This window comes from Engraulis encrasicolus, chromosome 15 (genome assembly GCF_034702125.1).
Source record: "Engraulis encrasicolus isolate BLACKSEA-1 chromosome 15, IST_EnEncr_1.0, whole genome shotgun sequence".
Taxonomy (NCBI): domain Eukaryota; kingdom Metazoa; phylum Chordata; class Actinopteri; order Clupeiformes; family Engraulidae; genus Engraulis; species Engraulis encrasicolus.
In genome coordinates this window covers 29,764,044-29,782,848 of record NC_085871.1, presented here as the reverse complement: position 1 = coordinate 29,782,848, position 18,805 = coordinate 29,764,044, and the positions used below count along the sequence as shown (strand labels likewise).

The following is an 18,805-nucleotide window of genomic DNA, read 5'->3' as shown; positions in this document are numbered from 1 at the left end:
AATGATAAACGTCTCACATTATACCATTTGTCCAATCACATATGATTGCCCATACTATAGACCAGTGATTCTCAACTGGTGGGTCGGGACCCAAAAGTGGGTCGCGGAGGGTTCCTGGGTGGGTCGCGGAGCTGTGATGCAATGCACTAAAAATGACTATGATGTTGAAGACAGAGTGAAACATGGTTAATAGGCCTTTTCCTCTCCACTACTTCATAAGACACATTGTATATCAGCATACAATGCAAATAATAATGCATATTATGAAATGCATGATAATATTTTGTATTATTATTGGAAGAATCTGACGGTGCGACACGCAGTTTGGGTCACAACGTATTGACCACGGCAAATTGTGGGTCACAAGACTATTCCAGTTGAGAACCACTGCTATAGACAATGGTATAATATGCATATGATTGCCCTTATAGAGAATGGCATAATGTGTGCTAAGAATCTCTAGGATGAAAGGTATCGGACTAATTGACATTGGACAAACTGTATAGAAGCCCCTCAGGCTTGTGAACTGCAGCCTATGTGACCATGTCTCCCTCTAGTGGAGGATAAAATAAACTACAGTGTTGGCGTTGAGGATCTGGGGACGAGTTTAGACAATTGTTAAATTCCCACATTACTAACAAAATTGTTTGGGGACAAAATACCACATCCACAACTGTAAATGTTTGTACTGAAGCTGTCTTTTGTACCGTTATGCAACAAACTTGGACTTTAAATCTAAAGTTTAATTAACTTGAAGAAACCAAACATTTAAAAAAGCAATATGCCGTAGGCGTACTTGCTTATGCTTTTTCATTTGTCTCCATCAGACTGATGTTGTCCCTTTCCTAGTTTATGTATGATCATATTACCTTCCCCCAATTATTTGAGACACTACATTATGTAGAGTGTGTACTACACATCACATTAAAAATAAAAAATAAACAACATTGGATTTCATTGTTGACTACCTGTCATGTGCTGAATGTGTTTGGGGGATCGAAATTCATATCACAGTCAAGTCAGTCCAGTAACCCAGCAGCTGTGAAACCATATTGGAATTCCCTTTATTGTTGTCTTATTATTCTCATTTGTTACCATATACAGTGTTGATTAATTGGATGCATGTTCTGAAATGGTGGTTCAATCAAACCACTGCAATGGAGGGAATGCATGATTTATTCATGTTCTAAACATGTCTTTAAAATATATGTGTATTGTATATATTTAGATGCATATACAGCGGCATCAGTAAACCTCCAAAGGCAATAGAGGTCAATGTATTATGTACAATTATGATTAAGAAACATATGCTCTGTCCACAATGAATAGGCCTGGTTACATTCACTAAACTGTGCACCATGAGTGGCATTGGTTTGGTCCTACGTAACATAATAAGCCTCAGCGAATAAGGCACTATTTAGGCCTCTGGACAGCCATGAATGCAACAGCTCACTCCCTGCTTCAAACCTTCATACCAAAAACAAAAATCTCTGAATAGGTGAAATTGTTAATCCTGCACTCCAAACAGTGAAGGAAATGTTGAATCGAAATGCGCTCCTTCATACCAACATGAAAATCTACGAGCAGCTAAGACTGTGGCCAAACAGTGTATAGTTTTCAGTTTTCAGTGGAAAAACAATATTGAAGCTTACAATGCAGATCCTTCTTAAAACTTGATAAAATAAAATAAAAATCTTTCCTCTCCAATGAACTGGTAAATTATCTACACTGTGTAGATGATGTATTTTTCTCTGATTGTCCTCAATAGTAGATTGTTTAAGGAGATTTCGAATGACATTCCGCAAACCTCAAAAAAAGAGAGAAAATGCACTGTTCTAAATTATTACACACATTTACATTTTTATGCACATTACACATTGTATAGATGTACAAAAATGAAAAAATAAATCATAAATTGTTGAATAAGAATAGGAAATGAAATCAACAGCTAACTAATTTGGAATATAGTGTACTCATGTTTAGTTCACAACTTTGTATCCTTCATAATTTCTCTCCAAGTTTCTAAATAAAGAAACTTAATAAAGTACATTCCGAAACAATAGTATCGTGGGAAGAGGGAACACAAACAAATTAAGCTAGTGTCTCCTTCATAACATTTTTAAAAAAATACAAAAATTAGAAGAAAAAAAAATCAGGCCAAGGTAAGCTGCCGCAATATACTGTAAGCTTCCCCCACACAGTGAAGTGTACTCTACAGTGCACAAACAAGCACACAGTAGTCCAGCCCACAGCTTAATGCATGGCCTTTAGAATTTCTCTATGAGTTTCTCAAACAAATCCAGGAACTTCTGTCTCTTCTCCATCTGTGAGTCATCCAATCCCAAATCCTCTTTCCTCCTCTTCTCGGGTGGGCTCACAGACTCTCCGTTCTTTTCTGATTTAAGGCTGCTGCTTGTGATGCTATTGTTGACATCTCTCCCAGACGGCATTTTGTCCTTCTCCCCATCCCCATCCCTCTCTTTCTCCTTCTCTATGCCCCTGTTGTCTCTCTGAAGGTCCAGCTTGCCCCTGCTGTCTCTGCGAAGGTCCAGCTTCTGTCTCTCCAGTTTAGCCCTCTCCGTCTCCAGCCGTGCCATCCTCCTGTCCAGCTGGGCCCGCTCTCGGTCCACTCCTGCCCTGGCTCTCTCCAGAGAAGCCCGGTCCCGTTCCACGGAGGCCTGTTCCCTCTGGATCCCAGCCCTCTCTCTATCCAGGACCATCCTCTCTCTCTCCAGGACCTGGCGGAATCACAACACACCAGCTTTTATTACTTATTGACATCGGGTCTCTTGTCGGTGAAATTTAATTGGGACACTGTTATATGTTTGTTAATGATCACCCAGTCATAACGTATGCTATTACTAAAGACTCACTGTCTATACTGTACTGTGGTAGTTGTGTAGTGCTATGGTAGTAAAACAACTGTGGCTAATGACAGAGCAGATTAACCATGGCAGCAGATGAACCGTTTGCAAGCTGCTACAAAAAGACGTCCAGTTGCCTACAACTCAACTGTTTTGACTGATAGGGTAGTACAGTTCATTCTTATCAACAAAAAGTCAAATGTTCCACTGGTGGAATGAAGAAGCACATTAGGGAGCAACATATTGTATTTGTCATATTGACTTCACAAAGAATTTCTGCTTCAAAGGGATGCTGTGGTGCATTGCGCAAAGACCCATACCATCGTTTACCGTCTACTTTTCACTTGCTCTATCAAATAAAGGAAAGGAAAGCCCCAAACATTTACTTAAAGCGACACTGTGTGAGATTTTTAGTTGTTTATTTCCAGAATTCATGCTGCCCATTCACTAATGTTACCTTTTTCATGAATACTTACCACCACCATCAAATTGTAAGTATTCATTATGACTGGAAAAATTGCACTTTTCATACATGAAAAGGGGGATCTTCTCCATGGTCCGCCATTTTGAATTTCCAAAAATAGCCATTTTTAGCTGCAAAAATGACTGTACTTGGACCATACTAGAAAATATTTGTTTATTACTCAGTAAACATTAATGTAAAGATCAAATTTGACAATAGGGAGCCTAGTTTCAATGAGCAGCATAGTTGCAGTACCCTTTTTGACCATTTCCTGCACAGTGTCCCTTTAATAAAAAAAAGAACAGAACTTCCTTGCTAAAGCTAATGGAGACAAACAACAAACAAACAAACCTCCCGCTCTCGGTCCACCATGATGCGATCGCTGTCCAGCTGGGCTCTCTCCTGCTCGATCTCCTGCCTGTCTATCTCCATCTCCATCACCCCCGACGAGCCGTCCGCACCCCAGAAGTCATCGCCCGACACTGTGTACTCCGTCTGGCCGCTGTCAACACCTACAGTAAACCAGGGGGTATTCCGAGAACATGTTTAAGTGATAAACCTGGCTATTAGGGCTGCAAGATTATGGGGGGGAAAAAATCATAATCACGATTATTTGGGTCAAAATCATAATCAAGATTAATAATCACGATTATTGATTTTTGATTATTTAAAAATGTATAACAAAATGAAATATAACCAAAAATTAATTATATACGGGATGAGCAAAATAAAATAAATTCTTATAATTATGTTAAAGGCAATAGCATGAAACTTAGGTATACAGATTTTCTGGCCAGAAACACCAGCCTGTCAGTATGTTCTAACTTCAAGGACACTCTCGAAGGTAGGTCACTATTGCCACGATTAAATTCAGATTTAAATCACGATTTCGATATCACGATTATATCACGATTATATCACGATTTTCGTTTAAATTGTGTAGCCTAGTCGCTGGCTATCATGTTAACATCACAAAAAAAAAAGAATGAATGAATCAATGAATGAATGAAATTAAATAAATCATATTTAAATCATATTTATGAAATCATATTGTGGAATTCATTTTTGTGAATGGGCAGCATGAATTCTGAAAATAAACTACTAAAAATATTACACACTGCATCTTTAAAGTACTGTATATAAATCACTTATGTTGCTTTTTTTCTTGTAATGTATGTTATAAATGTTGTATTTATATTTCATTTGATTTGATTGATTGTCTATGGACATCATATCAGCTTCCCCTGTACAGGAGCGCTGCTGGCCTTCCTGTGATCAAACCATTCCAAGGTGTATGCTGCTGGACACCCACCCGCTGGTCGCCACATCTCCATCCTGTCCTTGGATGTGCGCTTCCTGGGCAGAAACTCGCTGCTGTTCATGGCGGAGGTGAGGGACAGGACCTTGGCACTGCCCACCAGTCGGCCTTGCAGGGCATCGTCCATCAGCTTGAACCAGCGCCACTCGCCCGCCGGCGTAGAGGCACCCGCTGGCGTGTTCTTTATTTCCTACAAGTTCCCAGAAGTCAAGGACAATGTCAGTATCTGTGAAATTTGGACTCAAAGGGATGTACTCAAATGACAATATGGACTCAAAGTACTAACCACAGGAACTCAAGAAAAGTAGGCCTGAGCAAAACTGAGACAATTGCAATCAATGATCAGCATGATAGATGATAGTAGCTAAGTATTCATGAAAAACGTAACATTTGTGAATGGGAAGGATGACTTCTGGAAATAAAGTACTACAATTTTACACAGTGCACCTTTAAGTGAAAAGAAAGAAAGAAAGAAAGAAAGAAAGAAAGAAAGAAAGAAAGAAAGAAAGAAAGAAAGAAAGAAAGAAAGAAAGAAAGAAAGAAAGAAAGAAAGAATGAATGAATGAAAAGTTTTTATACATTGTATTTGTTTCTGAGGTTGTCCCATTTCTTCAATGCTTGCCAGAAAGACAACTTCCCCTGAAGGCCCATCTCTTTCAAAATGGTTCTGTGAAGTAGTGCAGTAATTAGGAACTTTCCTCAGTAAAGAATGCAATTCATTTTCAATAAACAGCCTGAAAAGATGAGAAATAGTCACCTCCATGCCAGTTTTGCTGAATTTCTCCGACCACTGAAGAGAGCTACATTTGACGCCTTTAATTTTATTAACTGCTCCACCTCGGCGTCATTCACTAAAAAAAAATAATATTGAAAAATGTAATAATTCAGATACATAACATTTCAATTCAAAATATCTTCACATAACGTAATGTAGGCCCTACATTTGTCTGTATCTTCAAAATGAAACACAAAAATTCAGTCTGCGCCAAATTTGCAACACAATGTTGGTCAACTTTATCAAGATGCGTTTTTTTAAAGATACATTTCATTCTTACATTTGTACACCTCTTCTTTTGGGGATATCTTGAGTCGTGGTAGAGGAGGATCCTCCAGGCTATCTGACTGTTCTTGCGAAGGTACCGAGTCAGAGGTTGCAGGGTAGGTTGCATGATCCTCCATCTTGGTCAAGGGAAGTGAACGAGTGACGACGATAAGGAAACACCTCGATGCAGAAGTGCACAGAGGAAAGTAGTGTCCTTCCTTCTCCTCCCCCCCCAATCTAGTGTTCAATTTTTCTCAAATCAATGTAGCGCGTGTATTCGCGTGTTGGGCTCGAATTGCGTGAGGACTGGGCGAGTAGAAAAGTTACCAAAGGAACATTATCAACTAGACTGCTGAAAATTTGTTTCACCCTCGATGAAGGAAGGAAGGAAAGGAAGAATCCTTTTTTCCTCTTCCTTTAGAGTGCCCCGTGTGAGTTGGATACAGTGAGACAACTTACTGCCATCTTCTGGATGGGAGAAATGGTACAATTTTACCAATAATGTAATTATAATTCCACCAGGTGATTAAACACTTGGATGTGTATATTTGGCATAACGATATAACATTTTAAAGAGTGTTTAAAACCTTAATCATAACATTAAATGCAATGCATTCATGTTATTGTATTGATATGCAACATGTCAGCCTTTCCACTAGATGTCGCACTAACCATTCTACATAACATTCCTCCTCCCAGGTTTGTTTACAGTTTCAGAGAACAGGGGTCTGTGCTTGCGATATTCAGGGACCGTTTTCAAAATGCAAGCGGGAGTGCTGTCCTTGGCGCGCAACGAAATTTCATCACCGAATAAGGTGTATGTAGGCTATTGAGTACATTTTAAACCAACTTTTACCATTTAACCACTCGCAAACTCCAAGAAGAATGAGTTCTTTCCCAGGTCGAATGAAGGAGTACCCGACCATTTCCCTAGATAGATTTGACAGGGAAAACCTCCATGCCAGAGCTTACTTTCTCTCACATTGCCACAAAGGTAAGCATACAATTTCCCCCATAGGTTGCAGAGTTATTATGCTATGAGATTGAGATTGTGAGATTGTAGACTACAACACGATTCCTTCACTATAAAAGTATCTTACTTTTACAGACCACATGAAAGGACTGAAGGGACCCTTGTTAAAAAGAAAGCTCAAGTTCAGGTAAGTTAGCAATAGGCTATTGTCATGTTATCTTTGTTTGAAAGATACAGTGTCATTGCCATGCTATTTGTGGTGAGAAATGAACATAGGCCTACGTGTAGCTGTGTGTATTCTTTGTCTGTGTTTCTCAGTTTGACAGTCAAGCTGTACTGTTCCTACGTGACCAAAGAACTGTTACTGACCAATCCAAAATATGCCTTCTGGGAAGGCCACATTGTAAGTATGAAGATGCTATTGCCTACTCATCAACATCATGCGATTGGATATATCCAATACATTTCCGTGCCCCCCTGACAGGCGAATAAAATGTCATTACAGGTTGCACTTGAACTGGACAGTCCAACCCACATATCACTGATAGATGAGACAACAGGAGAGGTAAGTTGCACTCAGACGCAGTTTAGGCCTTAGTGTATGCCAAAGAAAGTAGATTGGAGAAGAACGATTACTGGCTGGAAAATGCATTGGCCATGGTGTGGTACAGGCGTGTAGTCTGAGGTTATGGTGCGCAAGAGCAGTGGGTGCAACGCCATGATGGGTTAGAAAAAACGTGACTCCAAAATCACTCCGGATGTCCAGAATTTGAATTGCATTGTGGGTATGAGTGTCATGCACACAGGGTTTAGTAGTGATATAGTGATGGGTACTATAGACTGGTAACTGTGCACACATTACCTCTGCATTTGAATGTTCTCGTATAGGTATGCTTTAGTCACATATTCCTTTATCTTCTCCTGTCAGTCAGAAGATGTTGTTGTCACTCTGCTGCCAGCGGGACACTGTCCAGGATCAGTCATGTGAGTAACACGTGTGTGTGTGTGTGTGTGTGTGTGTGTGTGTGTGTGTGTGTGTGTGTGTGTGTGTGTGGTTGCAGCACAGACAATAGAGGCAGAAATAATAACCCCGCTGACATTATTCAAATATTGTCACACACAAGCTTTCCTTCACATACAGTAGCCGTGACAACTGTCACATAAAGCTCTTTTCATGGAGACTGCACACACTTTTCAAGTACAGTATCTTTTACGTTCGAATTACATAGGACACATATAACATATTTCTTTGCATTGTAACTGTTGTTTTTTAATGGCGGCAGGTTCCTGTTTGAGGGGGCCCAGGGGACAGTGCTGTACACAGGGGACTTCAGGCTGGCCTCAGGTGACATCTCCAGGATGGAGTTCCTGCACTCTGGTGACAGGTATGGGGACACAGGACACACACAGGACACTCACAGAAAACACACAAGCATACTGATAGTGTTAGCGTGCTTCTATACTGGTGACAGGGGTACACATACGACCAAATTTCACATGCACATCTGACTGTTGATGATTAAGATAAACAACATTTTTCTTTTAATTTCTGTTCTTCCCCCAGCACACTCCATCCCTGTTTCCCCTCCCCAATCTATCTTTTATGTCCTTATGTCCTCTACTGTCTGTTGCTGACCTTCCCTGGGTTTGAGGCTAACACCCAGAGGCTCATGGGATTGATAAATCATAACAAAAAAGAAGGTCAATATCAGATGAATGGAGTTGGCTTGTGTTACAGAGTAAAGCCTCTGCTCTCCTGTGCATGATGAACATGCTTTGGAGTGCTGCTCAGTATGTGAAAGTCCTTGTCCTTGTCCCTGATTGGATATTTCTCGTCTTTGTGTGTAGCTCTGTGTTTTGGCTGCGGGTTGCCTTGTGGTATCAAATTCACTTCTGTTTTACAGTGATGTCTCTGTGTTGTTTGTGCAAAATATTCCCGGAATGATAACTCCGTGTGAGAGTTCCATGCATATTTCCGGGTTGGCATGACAAGGTCATTATTCCTAATGTAACTGTTCTTAACCAAATTTGGGTGATTGAAGAAGTTTGTGTTTTGGGCTGATTTTGCTTTGAACTAATACTTTGTGTGGACTGGATATTAACTGAGCAGTTTTTCCCTCTTGTTTTGGAATGAAGTTAACAGTTAACTATTCTTTGTATTTTTGTGTGTCAGGGTGAAAGACATAAAGAGTGTTTATCTGGACACTACTTTCTTCGACCCAAAGTTTTACCAGATACCAAGCAGAGTAAGTGTTCCTCACAGTCACCAGACACCTACCATCTGTTATACTACGAAGACACTGGGGTTGTGACTCCCGATCTGTTCATTTTTTAAAAAAAAACTTTCTGATAGAAAAAAAAACATATAGAAGAATAAAGTGGTGGTACTGTCACAGTCACTGTTCTGAGGCACTGTGTTTTTAAGTGTGTGTAATCCATTGCATGATCTGTATTCAGGAGGCAAGTGACTGAATGAGCGCAGTTGCATGTGAAGAATATTCTGATTTTAAACATATTTGGTTTACGCGTAAACTCAGAATGTGGACATGTTTCAGCAATATTCTGTTTGCGGATGTAAACAGAATATTTTGGAACTTGTTTTAAACTGAAAGCTAAGAATATTACATTTGAAACCGGAGAATTCCATGCTTGTAAATGCAGTCAGTGATATGAAGGACCTCATCCAACGGTACATTCATTTGCAAATGAATAAGTGCAGTGTTCAATGCATGCGCATGCATATTAATGCACATTTATGGATTTTTTGCATCAGGACCCTTGTGTGCATGGTGTTAAAATCTCACGTATGCCATATTCATTTTTGCTCATGAATATACCGTACGAATAAGTGAAATTTGATGCATACTAATGTATGCAGCATACATATTCATGTATGGTTGGATATTAATGCCCATTAATGAGGTATTGTGCATATGCAGGAGGCGTGTTTTAATGGCGTGAAGGAGCTGGTGGAGGAGTGGACCAGTCTCAGCCCCTACCATGTGGTGTGGCTCAACTGCAAGGCAGCGTACGGATATGAATACCTCTTCACAAACCTCAGCCAGGAGTTTGGCTGTCAGGTGAGGGACGGCACTTCACTTCAAACCAAAGAACGTAATGTTAATTTTGTCGACTAGACTAGACTAGATATATTAGTCGACTAACCCTTTGAGAGTTGTATTCGACTAAACTCTGACTAACAAATATATCTCTGAAAGACTAAAACTAGACTAAAATGTTGAGGACTTTTAGTCGACTAAATAATGACTAAACAAAAATGACTTGTGAAAGACTAAAACTAGACAAAAATGTTGAGGACTTTTAGTCGACTAAATAATAACTAAACAAAAATGATTTTTGAAAGACTAAAAGCGACTAAGACTAAGAATGGACTTTGACACAAGACTAAGACTAAATTGAAAAATGGATGTCAAAATTAACACTGAAACGGTGCGCATGGGCAGTGGGTTCGACGCCATGATGGATACAAAATGTGACACCAGAAACTCTCATTTGAATTGCATTGTGGGTGCGAGCTGCTGCTTCGAGTTCAAGAAGTGACTCCGCTTGCGGCCATGCCGTACTACGCTCTTATGATGTAATTGAGCCGTCTTCTCTGCAGTGTCAACTTGTCAAACTTTCCAAGCATTTTGAACAAACTTTGCCTTACTTTTTATCATCACATTTATTTTTCATATTTTTTTTTCCTTTGCACTCTCTTTAAGAATTAGACTGAAGACAAATTCCTTGTGTACACAAGTGTAGTTGTCCAATGAAGCCGATTCTGATCAAATTGCGCTGCTTGCTTTAATCTTTTCAAAGACCGCCACATCACTTGTACTGTATGTGCTGATGTCTCCCGTCTCCAGATCCACGTCAACAGCCTGGACATGTTCCAGAAGATGCCGGAGATCTTGTGCCATGTGACCACAGACCGGGCCACCCAGATCCACGCATGCAGGCATCCAAGGGTACGAGGAACTGGCTTCCTGTATGAAGATGTCACTTCCCCCTTTTGCCTTTTCACCTTCGTATGGTGCATTCCAGTCCCACATTATTCTAGTAGGAGATCGCACTTATCCAACCTCCTACTACGAAAAACGCTCTGGAACGCCAGTCGAAGTGGGAGCTCCAACTAGCGAGGTCGGGGTGACTCGCACTACTCCCACCTCAACAAATCGAAGTCGGATAATAATGGCGTCCCCCATGGAGCCGTTATTTAAAATGTCAATAAATAGTGAAACTCCATTTCTCTTTTATGCAGCTGTTCCAAACACAGCCATTTTACTCAGCATAATCTTCGTGTTATTGCATAACATTGTAAATGTAACTTATGACAGGGTAAGTATTATGGCTTTTTTTTTTTGCTCGTATCAAAACACCTCGCGGCGGTTGCCATGGATGTAGAACTTCCACTTCAACTGTCAGGAACGGCAGCTGAAATGTCCAGGTAGGATAAGTGTGATCTCCTACTAGGATGATTTTGGACTGGAATGCACCAGAGGTGTACGTGGACACAGGTCCACGCATGCAGGCATGTAAACGTTGGAACGGGTGAACATTTTCCATTGTCACCTCTGGTGTCCCTCAGGGTTCTGTTCTGGGGCCCCTCCTCTTCATCACCTACCTCCTTCCCCTTGGTAATATCTTCTGCAAATTCAAAATTAATTTCCATTGCTATGCTGATGACACCCAGCTCTATTTATCTGGCAAACCCTCTGACACTCTCCCTCCCCGCTCCCTCACCACCTGTCTCTCTGAAATCAAATCCTGGTTCACCTCCAATTTTTTGAAACTCAATTCTAACAAAACTGAAGTCCTACTAGTAGGCACCAAATCCACCTTATCCAAAGCAGATAGTTTTTCCTTCTCAATTGGTAACTCTCCTGTCTCCCCCTCCCCTCAAGTTAAGAGTCTGGGCGTCATGCTTGATGGCTCTCTATCCTTCCTTTCCCACATTAACAACATCACACGGTCTGCTTATTTCCACCTACGCAACATTAACCGTCTCCGCCCCTCTCTCACTTCCCATTCTACCTCCATTCTTGTACACAGTCTTGTCACCTCCCGCATTGATTACTGTAATTCTCTCCTCTTTGGTCTCCCTCAAAAATCTCTCCACAAGCTCCAACTGGTCCAGAACTCAGCTGCCCGCATCATTACCAAAACCCCTTCCTGTCACCACATTAATCCTGCACTGCAACATCTCCACTGGCTCTGTATCAAGATAAGAATTCATTTTAAATTACTTCTCCACACCTTCAAGGCTATCCACAATCTTGCCCCCCCTTATCTATCTAATCTTATTCACATTGCTGTTCCCTCCCGCCCCCTCCGTTCCTCTTCCTCCATTCTCCTCTCTGTCCCCTCTGCCCGTCTTAATACCATGGGTAATAGAGCTTTTAGCTGCTCTGCTCCTCAGCTGTGGAATGCCCTTCCCCCTGACATCCGCAATATTGACTCTGTGCCCCTGTTCAAATCCAGGCTAAAAACCCATCTGTTTCAGATAGCCTATTCTTTATGATTCTTAACTCTGTTTTGGTTTTTTTTGTTTCATTTTATTTCATTTTTAATGTTTTTTTATTTATTTATTTTGTTTAAAATTCTGTTTATGTGTCGTCTTTTATTTTTGTTTCTCTCTGTACAGTGTCCTTGAGTGTTCTGAAAGGCGCTTTTAAATAAAATGCATTATTATTATTATTATTATTATTATTATTATTATTATTATTATTATTGTCTCTGTGAGTCAGGATGAAGAGTTCTTCAGGAATAACCGGCTGCCCTGTGGGAGCGTGTCTAAGGACGGCAGACCCCTGCGCATCATCAGCATTAAACCCTCCACCATGTGGTTTGGAGAGAGGACCAGGAAGACCAACGTCATAGTCAGGTGAAGAGCAGCACCTTCATAGCCGCACCTTACCATCTATCTACCGCAGGGCTATTCAAATGGGGGCCCTGGGGCCGGATGCGGCCCTTGGACGGCAAGTTTCTGACCCACCACAAGTCCCTTGAAATACGGATTCGTTTTTCGGAATTTAGAGATAAGAGTACAGGTTCCGTATCAAGCTGACACGGGACGTTAAAATGCATGAAATTACATCTAAGAAAAGCAAATCTTTCTGGCGGAGACCACAGACCCCCCCACCTCAATGAAGTGTCTCGTATTTTTTTCATTGACAGTCCGCAACCATAATACATACGCATAGTTCGGCCCCTTAACTGGGTGGAATTTGAAAAACTGGCCCCTGTTGACATTTAATTGAATACCCCTGATCTACCGAATCGGTAGAAAACCATCTACCTTTTTCATACCAGAGGTGTCAAAAGTGTAAGTACTGTAGATCTAATTTCACAATTCAAGTACATCAGTACATGATGTTACATAGTTGTTATATCCATGCCCAAATTTTTTCTAGCCAGCTCAGAATGACATGATCCTAAAACTGGTGCACTGGTATAGTAACTGTGAAATAATGTGTGTTGGAAGGAAATTATGGCAATGTTTTAACATCTCTTTTACTTGTAATTTCTACTTTTACTTCTGACACCTCTGCTACTTACCCATACAAATTCTGAGTACATTCCAATGTAACAACAATGTTATTTCACAGAACAACAGAAATTTGATGTGCTACGTTTCATTTAACAGGATGGGCGAAAGTTCGTACCGAGCTTGTTTTTCCTTCCACTCCTCTTACTCAGAAGTAAGTAACAAAGCATGTGTACCACACATACCTGTACCTTTACGTTTAATTATAAAATCTCAATGGGTCTTGTAGGTCCATCATTTTGGTTTAACATTTCTTTTTAGATTCTGGTAGATTCCAGATTTTTCTCAGAATGGCAGAAATAGAGTTTTCTTGCTCGTTCAAACATGGCATTGCTACTTAAAATCCATTTAGCCAGGTTGGAAAGGATCATTAACCTTTCCAGACCCTGCAGTACTGACTATTTCTGGCGTTTCTTCATTTGAACAGATCAAAGACTTCCTGACCCACATTTGTCCCGTGAATGTTTATCCAAATGTCATACCGATGGGCCGCACCTTTGAGGACGTAACAGAGTTGTAAGTCACCACAGATTATGTCACACAGATAACTGATGAGTTTGAGACCAAAACACATAAAGCATTCAAGTAGGAGGCACTGATTTTGTTCCTTGCCAGGCCTGGGTAAACTCCCTTAATCACCCAGACATCAACACCTCAGGAGTCTCATGGAAATTGCATGATGTGAAAGTGAAAAGTGAAAGCCCACCTGGGAAACTCCAGCTCCCATTGTCATTGTGACACAGCACTCCGCAGCACACAAGTGCACACTGCACACAACAAAATTGCATTCATGCCTCCCCCTTGCAAGGGGGCAGCCTTCAATGGTGCCACAAGTGACCAGTGCGCGGGACCGTTCCATGCTCAGGGTACCTCAGTCATGGAGGAGGATGGGGGAAAGCACTGGTTAATTACTCCCCCAACCAACCTGGCGTGTTGGGAGTCAAACCGGCAACCTTTTGGCTACAAGTCTGACGCCCTAAACGCTTACCCATGACTGGCCCATGTGCGCATGGCATGTTGAAAAAAATCAGTGACTCCTACTGTAAATGGGCTTGTCACCGGCACAAGCATCAGCAGACCATTTGTGTTCATTTTTTTACAAGTTGATTACATATATTTTATAATACAAGCATTTTGCCTGTCAGGTAAATGTACGAGTAGTGCGTAGAGAAGACAGTCAGAGGCTGGAACGCTACAGAAATTTGTATTTGCTTTTACATTAGTAAGCAATTTTTTACAATTATGAATTGAACCATTTTGGCCGTTGTGCTTCATGTCCATCTCTGTAGGCTTAAGCCATTTGGCAGAGAGCATTCTGGGATGGCAGAGGTCGTCTACAAGCCACTTGGCATCCTAAAGAGGACCAGAGAGGAATGCTGCTCAAGAGGTCAGTCTTCGGAACTGCAACTGTTGGCTTTCATTCACCATTGAAAATGAAAAATGAACCAATATATCCAGAGAGACGTGTTCCTTGAAAAATTAGTCTAAGGCTGGGCTCAAATTACACACATTTTAAATCGAAACATGTCCAATTTTGACAGGTTTTGCCACACATAAAGAGAATCGGAACAGACAAATTTGAGCGTGCACACTCTACTCAACGTCCTATTTCCAGTTTTAAATATCAAACATATTTTATATAACAATTTGCGATCAGAGACTCGGCCGACTATCACTTGCTGTATACACTATTGAAAAATAAGCTATATATCCAGGGAGGTGTGCTCATCAAGAAGTTAGTTCTGGGCACTGAAACGGCTTGCTTTCCTACAGTCGTTCCCTTCCTAGTACACTATAAAGGATGTTTTGTCACGCCCTCCATGTTGAACTTTGAGGTGAACAATTTCACATTTTTGATCAATTAACCCATTGATACCTAAAAAACGTGCAAAAAACGCCTGCTGAATGCCTAAGCACTTGTTGGGAAAGTTGCCCTCAGCCTATAAAAACCTTAAATATCTTAGGGTTCAAATGCAACTTATTTCATGTTTTTATGTGCATCAGATGCTAAGACCCTCATCCTGCATTAGAATGTGTTCATTCAGCTCTAACATACCAAGGTTTTTATTTAAAAAGCTACAATCTCAAGAGCCTGAATGCAGCGTAAAGTAGAGTCGTCAGGGTAAAATGGGTTAACTGGCTACAGTCTCTCAGCCTAATGAAAAAAAGTCCTTATTTGAAATTATTAGGGGCATCTCTAGTCAATCTGGCAGTCTCGGCAGACCTTCAGAACTGCTTCAATAAGGATTGATTGGATCTGCTCAAATATAGGTTTTCATCTCCTGATTTAGGTTTGATTTGATTAACCTCAACAGGGCATGCCTCTCCCATCAACTGAAGTGGTCTCATTCTGGCTAATCAGCCATATTCAATGTTTTAGGCAAGGAAGAACTCTTAAAGCCTTTTTCTTTCTCGCCACCTGTCTTTCCTTGCTCCCTTTTTCTCTTTCCGATCTTCAGTTTCTGACAGCGACGACGAGTTGTTTGAGGAGGTTGCCATGGTGCCAAGACGGAAGAAACTTCTTACCAATAGCGTCAGCACAGAGGCGGGGCCTAAGCAGCATAAGGAGATGCCATCGGCTCCTGTTGGCCTGAGGGACTTCCTGCCTAGGCCACACCCCCTAACTACTGTCCAATCAGCAGCCAGCTATGTAGACTGCACAGAATCCAACGATGATGATGATGACGACGACGACGACGACGATACTACTGATGAGAAAGAAGGTGGCAAAGGTGAATCAGTTATACAGACAGTAAAACTGGAAAGTGTTAGTAATAGAGGAAACATTGCGCAGACTCTGACAAATGAGGAAGGCAATAGTAATGGAGAAAATGTTGTCCGGCCTGTAAAACAAAAAGACAATGCTAAAGAAAGGTCTGGTGAAGAAGTCAACATTCTGAAGCAGGAAGAAGAGTGTGGTGGTAGTGGGGAAAACATGGTCCAGACTCTCAAGCAGGAAGCTGCCGGTAGCCAATCATCTGGTGACTCACCACCAGCCTCTGTTTTGGTGACCTCCAGTTCCTGCCCCCCTCCCCAATGGGAGGCCTTCTTCAAGCCCCCCTCGCTGCCCACGGACGAAAGCTCCGAACCCAGCAACAGTCAGAACAGCCTGGGCCGCTCCAGCGCAGAACACATGGCAGGCTCGCAGTCCCCGGAACAGCTGGAGAGCAACAGCCATGAAAACAGCCTGACCCGGTCCAGTGACCCCATGTGCGGCTCCCAATCTCCACAACTAGACCACAGTCAGAAGATTAAACACCTCATCCAATCCAGTGACCACCATCAACACCGTCATGCGTTTGGGTCACAGTCCCCAGAGCTCTACACGGATGACGATGACGAGCATGGTGGTGACAACAACGGGGGGGATGAGTGCGCGTCTCTGCGCTTGTCCTCCTCCCAGTCCACCCACGTCTCCATCTCCGACTCTGACATCTCTCAGATGGACACCGTGCTCCTGAGGCCAGACGACAACGAGGGGTCAAAGGTCAGAGAGGAGAACAGGCCTGGTAGTCACGGCAACGCTGAAGCGTCATCAGCACCATCAGCAGTCGCAGACGGAGTTGAGCCAGTGGACCAAGCAGATGTGGAGGCTGTCCCGGAGACCGAGGATGCTGTGATGAATGACAGTCAGAACAGCCAGTCAGATGCCACAGACATCGGAGAGCTGAGAAGTGATTCGCAGGAGGTGGCTCTGGAGGAACCAAAGGATGCGGTGATGAACAGTCAGAACAGCCAATCGGACGTGGCGGACATGGCAGAGCTGCGACCTGATTCGCAGGAGTCGTCGGACTTTGAGCTGCCGGCCACCCCGGGCTCGGTGGCGCCGTGTGCAGAGGAGCTGAGGGTGCTGTACAGGAAACTGGCAGCAGGAGAGGAGCTGTTCCTCAGAGGCAGCCAGGGACCAGTCTGAGACTGGAGACACACACACACAAAGACACATAGGGCTGCACAATTAATCGAAAAATAATCAAAATCGTGATTAAATAGTGAAATCGAACTCATGATTTTAATCGTGATTTAATCGTGGCACTGGTGACCTACTTTTGAGAGCATACTTGAAGTCAGAACATACTGACAGGCTGGTGTTTCTGGCCAGAAATCTGTCCACTGAAGTTACATGCTATTGCCTTTACATAATTATTACAATTCATTTTGCTCATCCCGTATGTAATTCATTCTTGGTTATATTTCATGTTATCATTTTCAAAGAAATCTGCAAAAATCAATAATCGTGATTAATAATCGTGATTATGATTTTGACCAAAATAATCGTGATTATGATTTTTTCCATAATCGTGCAGCCCTACACACACACACACACACACGAGGAGCTGTTTGTTAGAGGCAGCCAGGGATCAGTCTGAGTCTGTACACACACAGGCACACACACACTTATGAATATTCTTTAGTAGAGGCATCTCGGGTTGTCTGAGACTGTACAACTGACAACACAAACACACACACGCACATACACATACACACACTTCTATATCTCTTCCCTAAGAGAAGAACTCAGGGCTCAGACCCATAGCAACTGACGCAGTACATATAACTTGCGTGCATTCGCCATGCACAATGGCACTGAAGTGCGTGGTGCACGCACACCTGTGTTTATTGCATTCCATTGATGTTATCTTGCGTCCATACCCCCTTTTGAAGCCTACAACTAGTAAACACGCGCGCACACACACACACACACACACACACACACACACACACACACACACACACACACACACACACACACACACACACACACACACACACACACACACACACACACACACACACACACAGGGAAACACCTGTTTCTTCCAGTACATTCACATGATCTTTTCTTCCTGTTACTTCTGGCCTGCTACACAAGCATCATGAATACAACTTCTTTTTTTCCCCATTCCATTCAATGTTGTCAAAATATATCTATGCCCCCTTTCACAATCACACCGTGTTCGTTTCAGTCCATTCAAGTGATCATACTGTACACTGTACACCCATCCTTTTTTTTACTATTCAGCTTTGAGGCTTTGCTATACAAATGATACTCACAATCATTGCTGAGAGCATATGAAATGTCTACTTGGTGGAGAATGATAGATCAGTGCTTTCAGTACATGAAATAACCACACACACACACACACACACACACACACAGTTTGTGTGAGTTTTCTAGAGCGGCTGTATAAATCTCTGGTTGACGCACACTCAGAGCTGAGCAATGCTCAGCCGCCTGGTGAGAACACCCACACACACACACACACACACACACACACACACACACACACACACACACACACACACACACACACACACACACACACACACACACACACACACACACACACACACACACACACACACACACACACACACACACAGATTCTGTTGACTATGACTGTTCAATGCGTTGGACACATGACATAACTGCTCTTAAGAAGCTGTGGCCTTTCATGAGCTGAAAGGAACTGCAGCAGAAGCAGATGCAACACTTAACAGAGATGTTGCCATGCCATGATCTAGTCCAGTGGTTCCCAACCTTTTTCTTAAGGGACCCATGTTTTTACTATTGTAATCTTTGGTGACCCAACCACG

At 42.1% G+C, this 18,805-nt stretch overlaps 2 protein-coding genes across 2 annotated transcripts; one reads left to right on the top strand and one right to left on the bottom strand.

Annotated features, from left to right (window-relative positions):
* Window positions 1-1,040: 1,040 nt before the first annotated feature.
* Window positions 1,041-6,085, bottom strand: LOC134464569 (uncharacterized). Its single transcript, XM_063217992.1, has 6 exons — window positions 5,701-6,085; window positions 5,403-5,496; window positions 5,225-5,312; window positions 4,640-4,835; window positions 3,679-3,839; window positions 1,041-2,738 (listed from the first exon to the last, which is right to left on the bottom strand). The coding sequence occupies exons 1-6, from the start codon at window positions 5,822-5,824 to the stop codon at window positions 2,268-2,270; spliced, it is 1,134 nt and encodes a 377-aa protein (XP_063074062.1). The 5' UTR covers window positions 5,825-6,085; the 3' UTR covers window positions 1,041-2,267.
* Window positions 6,086-6,445: 360 nt separating this feature from the next.
* On the top strand, window positions 6,446-17,532 carry dclre1c (DNA cross-link repair 1C, PSO2 homolog (S. cerevisiae)). Its single transcript, XM_063217991.1, has 14 exons — window positions 6,446-6,681; window positions 6,796-6,847; window positions 6,979-7,063; window positions 7,166-7,225; window positions 7,589-7,644; window positions 7,944-8,045; window positions 8,834-8,906; window positions 9,600-9,740; window positions 10,530-10,631; window positions 12,411-12,547; window positions 13,310-13,364; window positions 13,638-13,726; window positions 14,500-14,597; window positions 15,670-17,532. Exons 1-14 carry the CDS (start codon window positions 6,573-6,575, stop codon window positions 17,121-17,123), a joined length of 2,613 nt encoding a protein of 870 aa, XP_063074061.1. The 5' UTR covers window positions 6,446-6,572; the 3' UTR covers window positions 17,124-17,532.
* The last annotated feature ends 1,273 nt before the right edge of the window (window positions 17,533-18,805 follow it).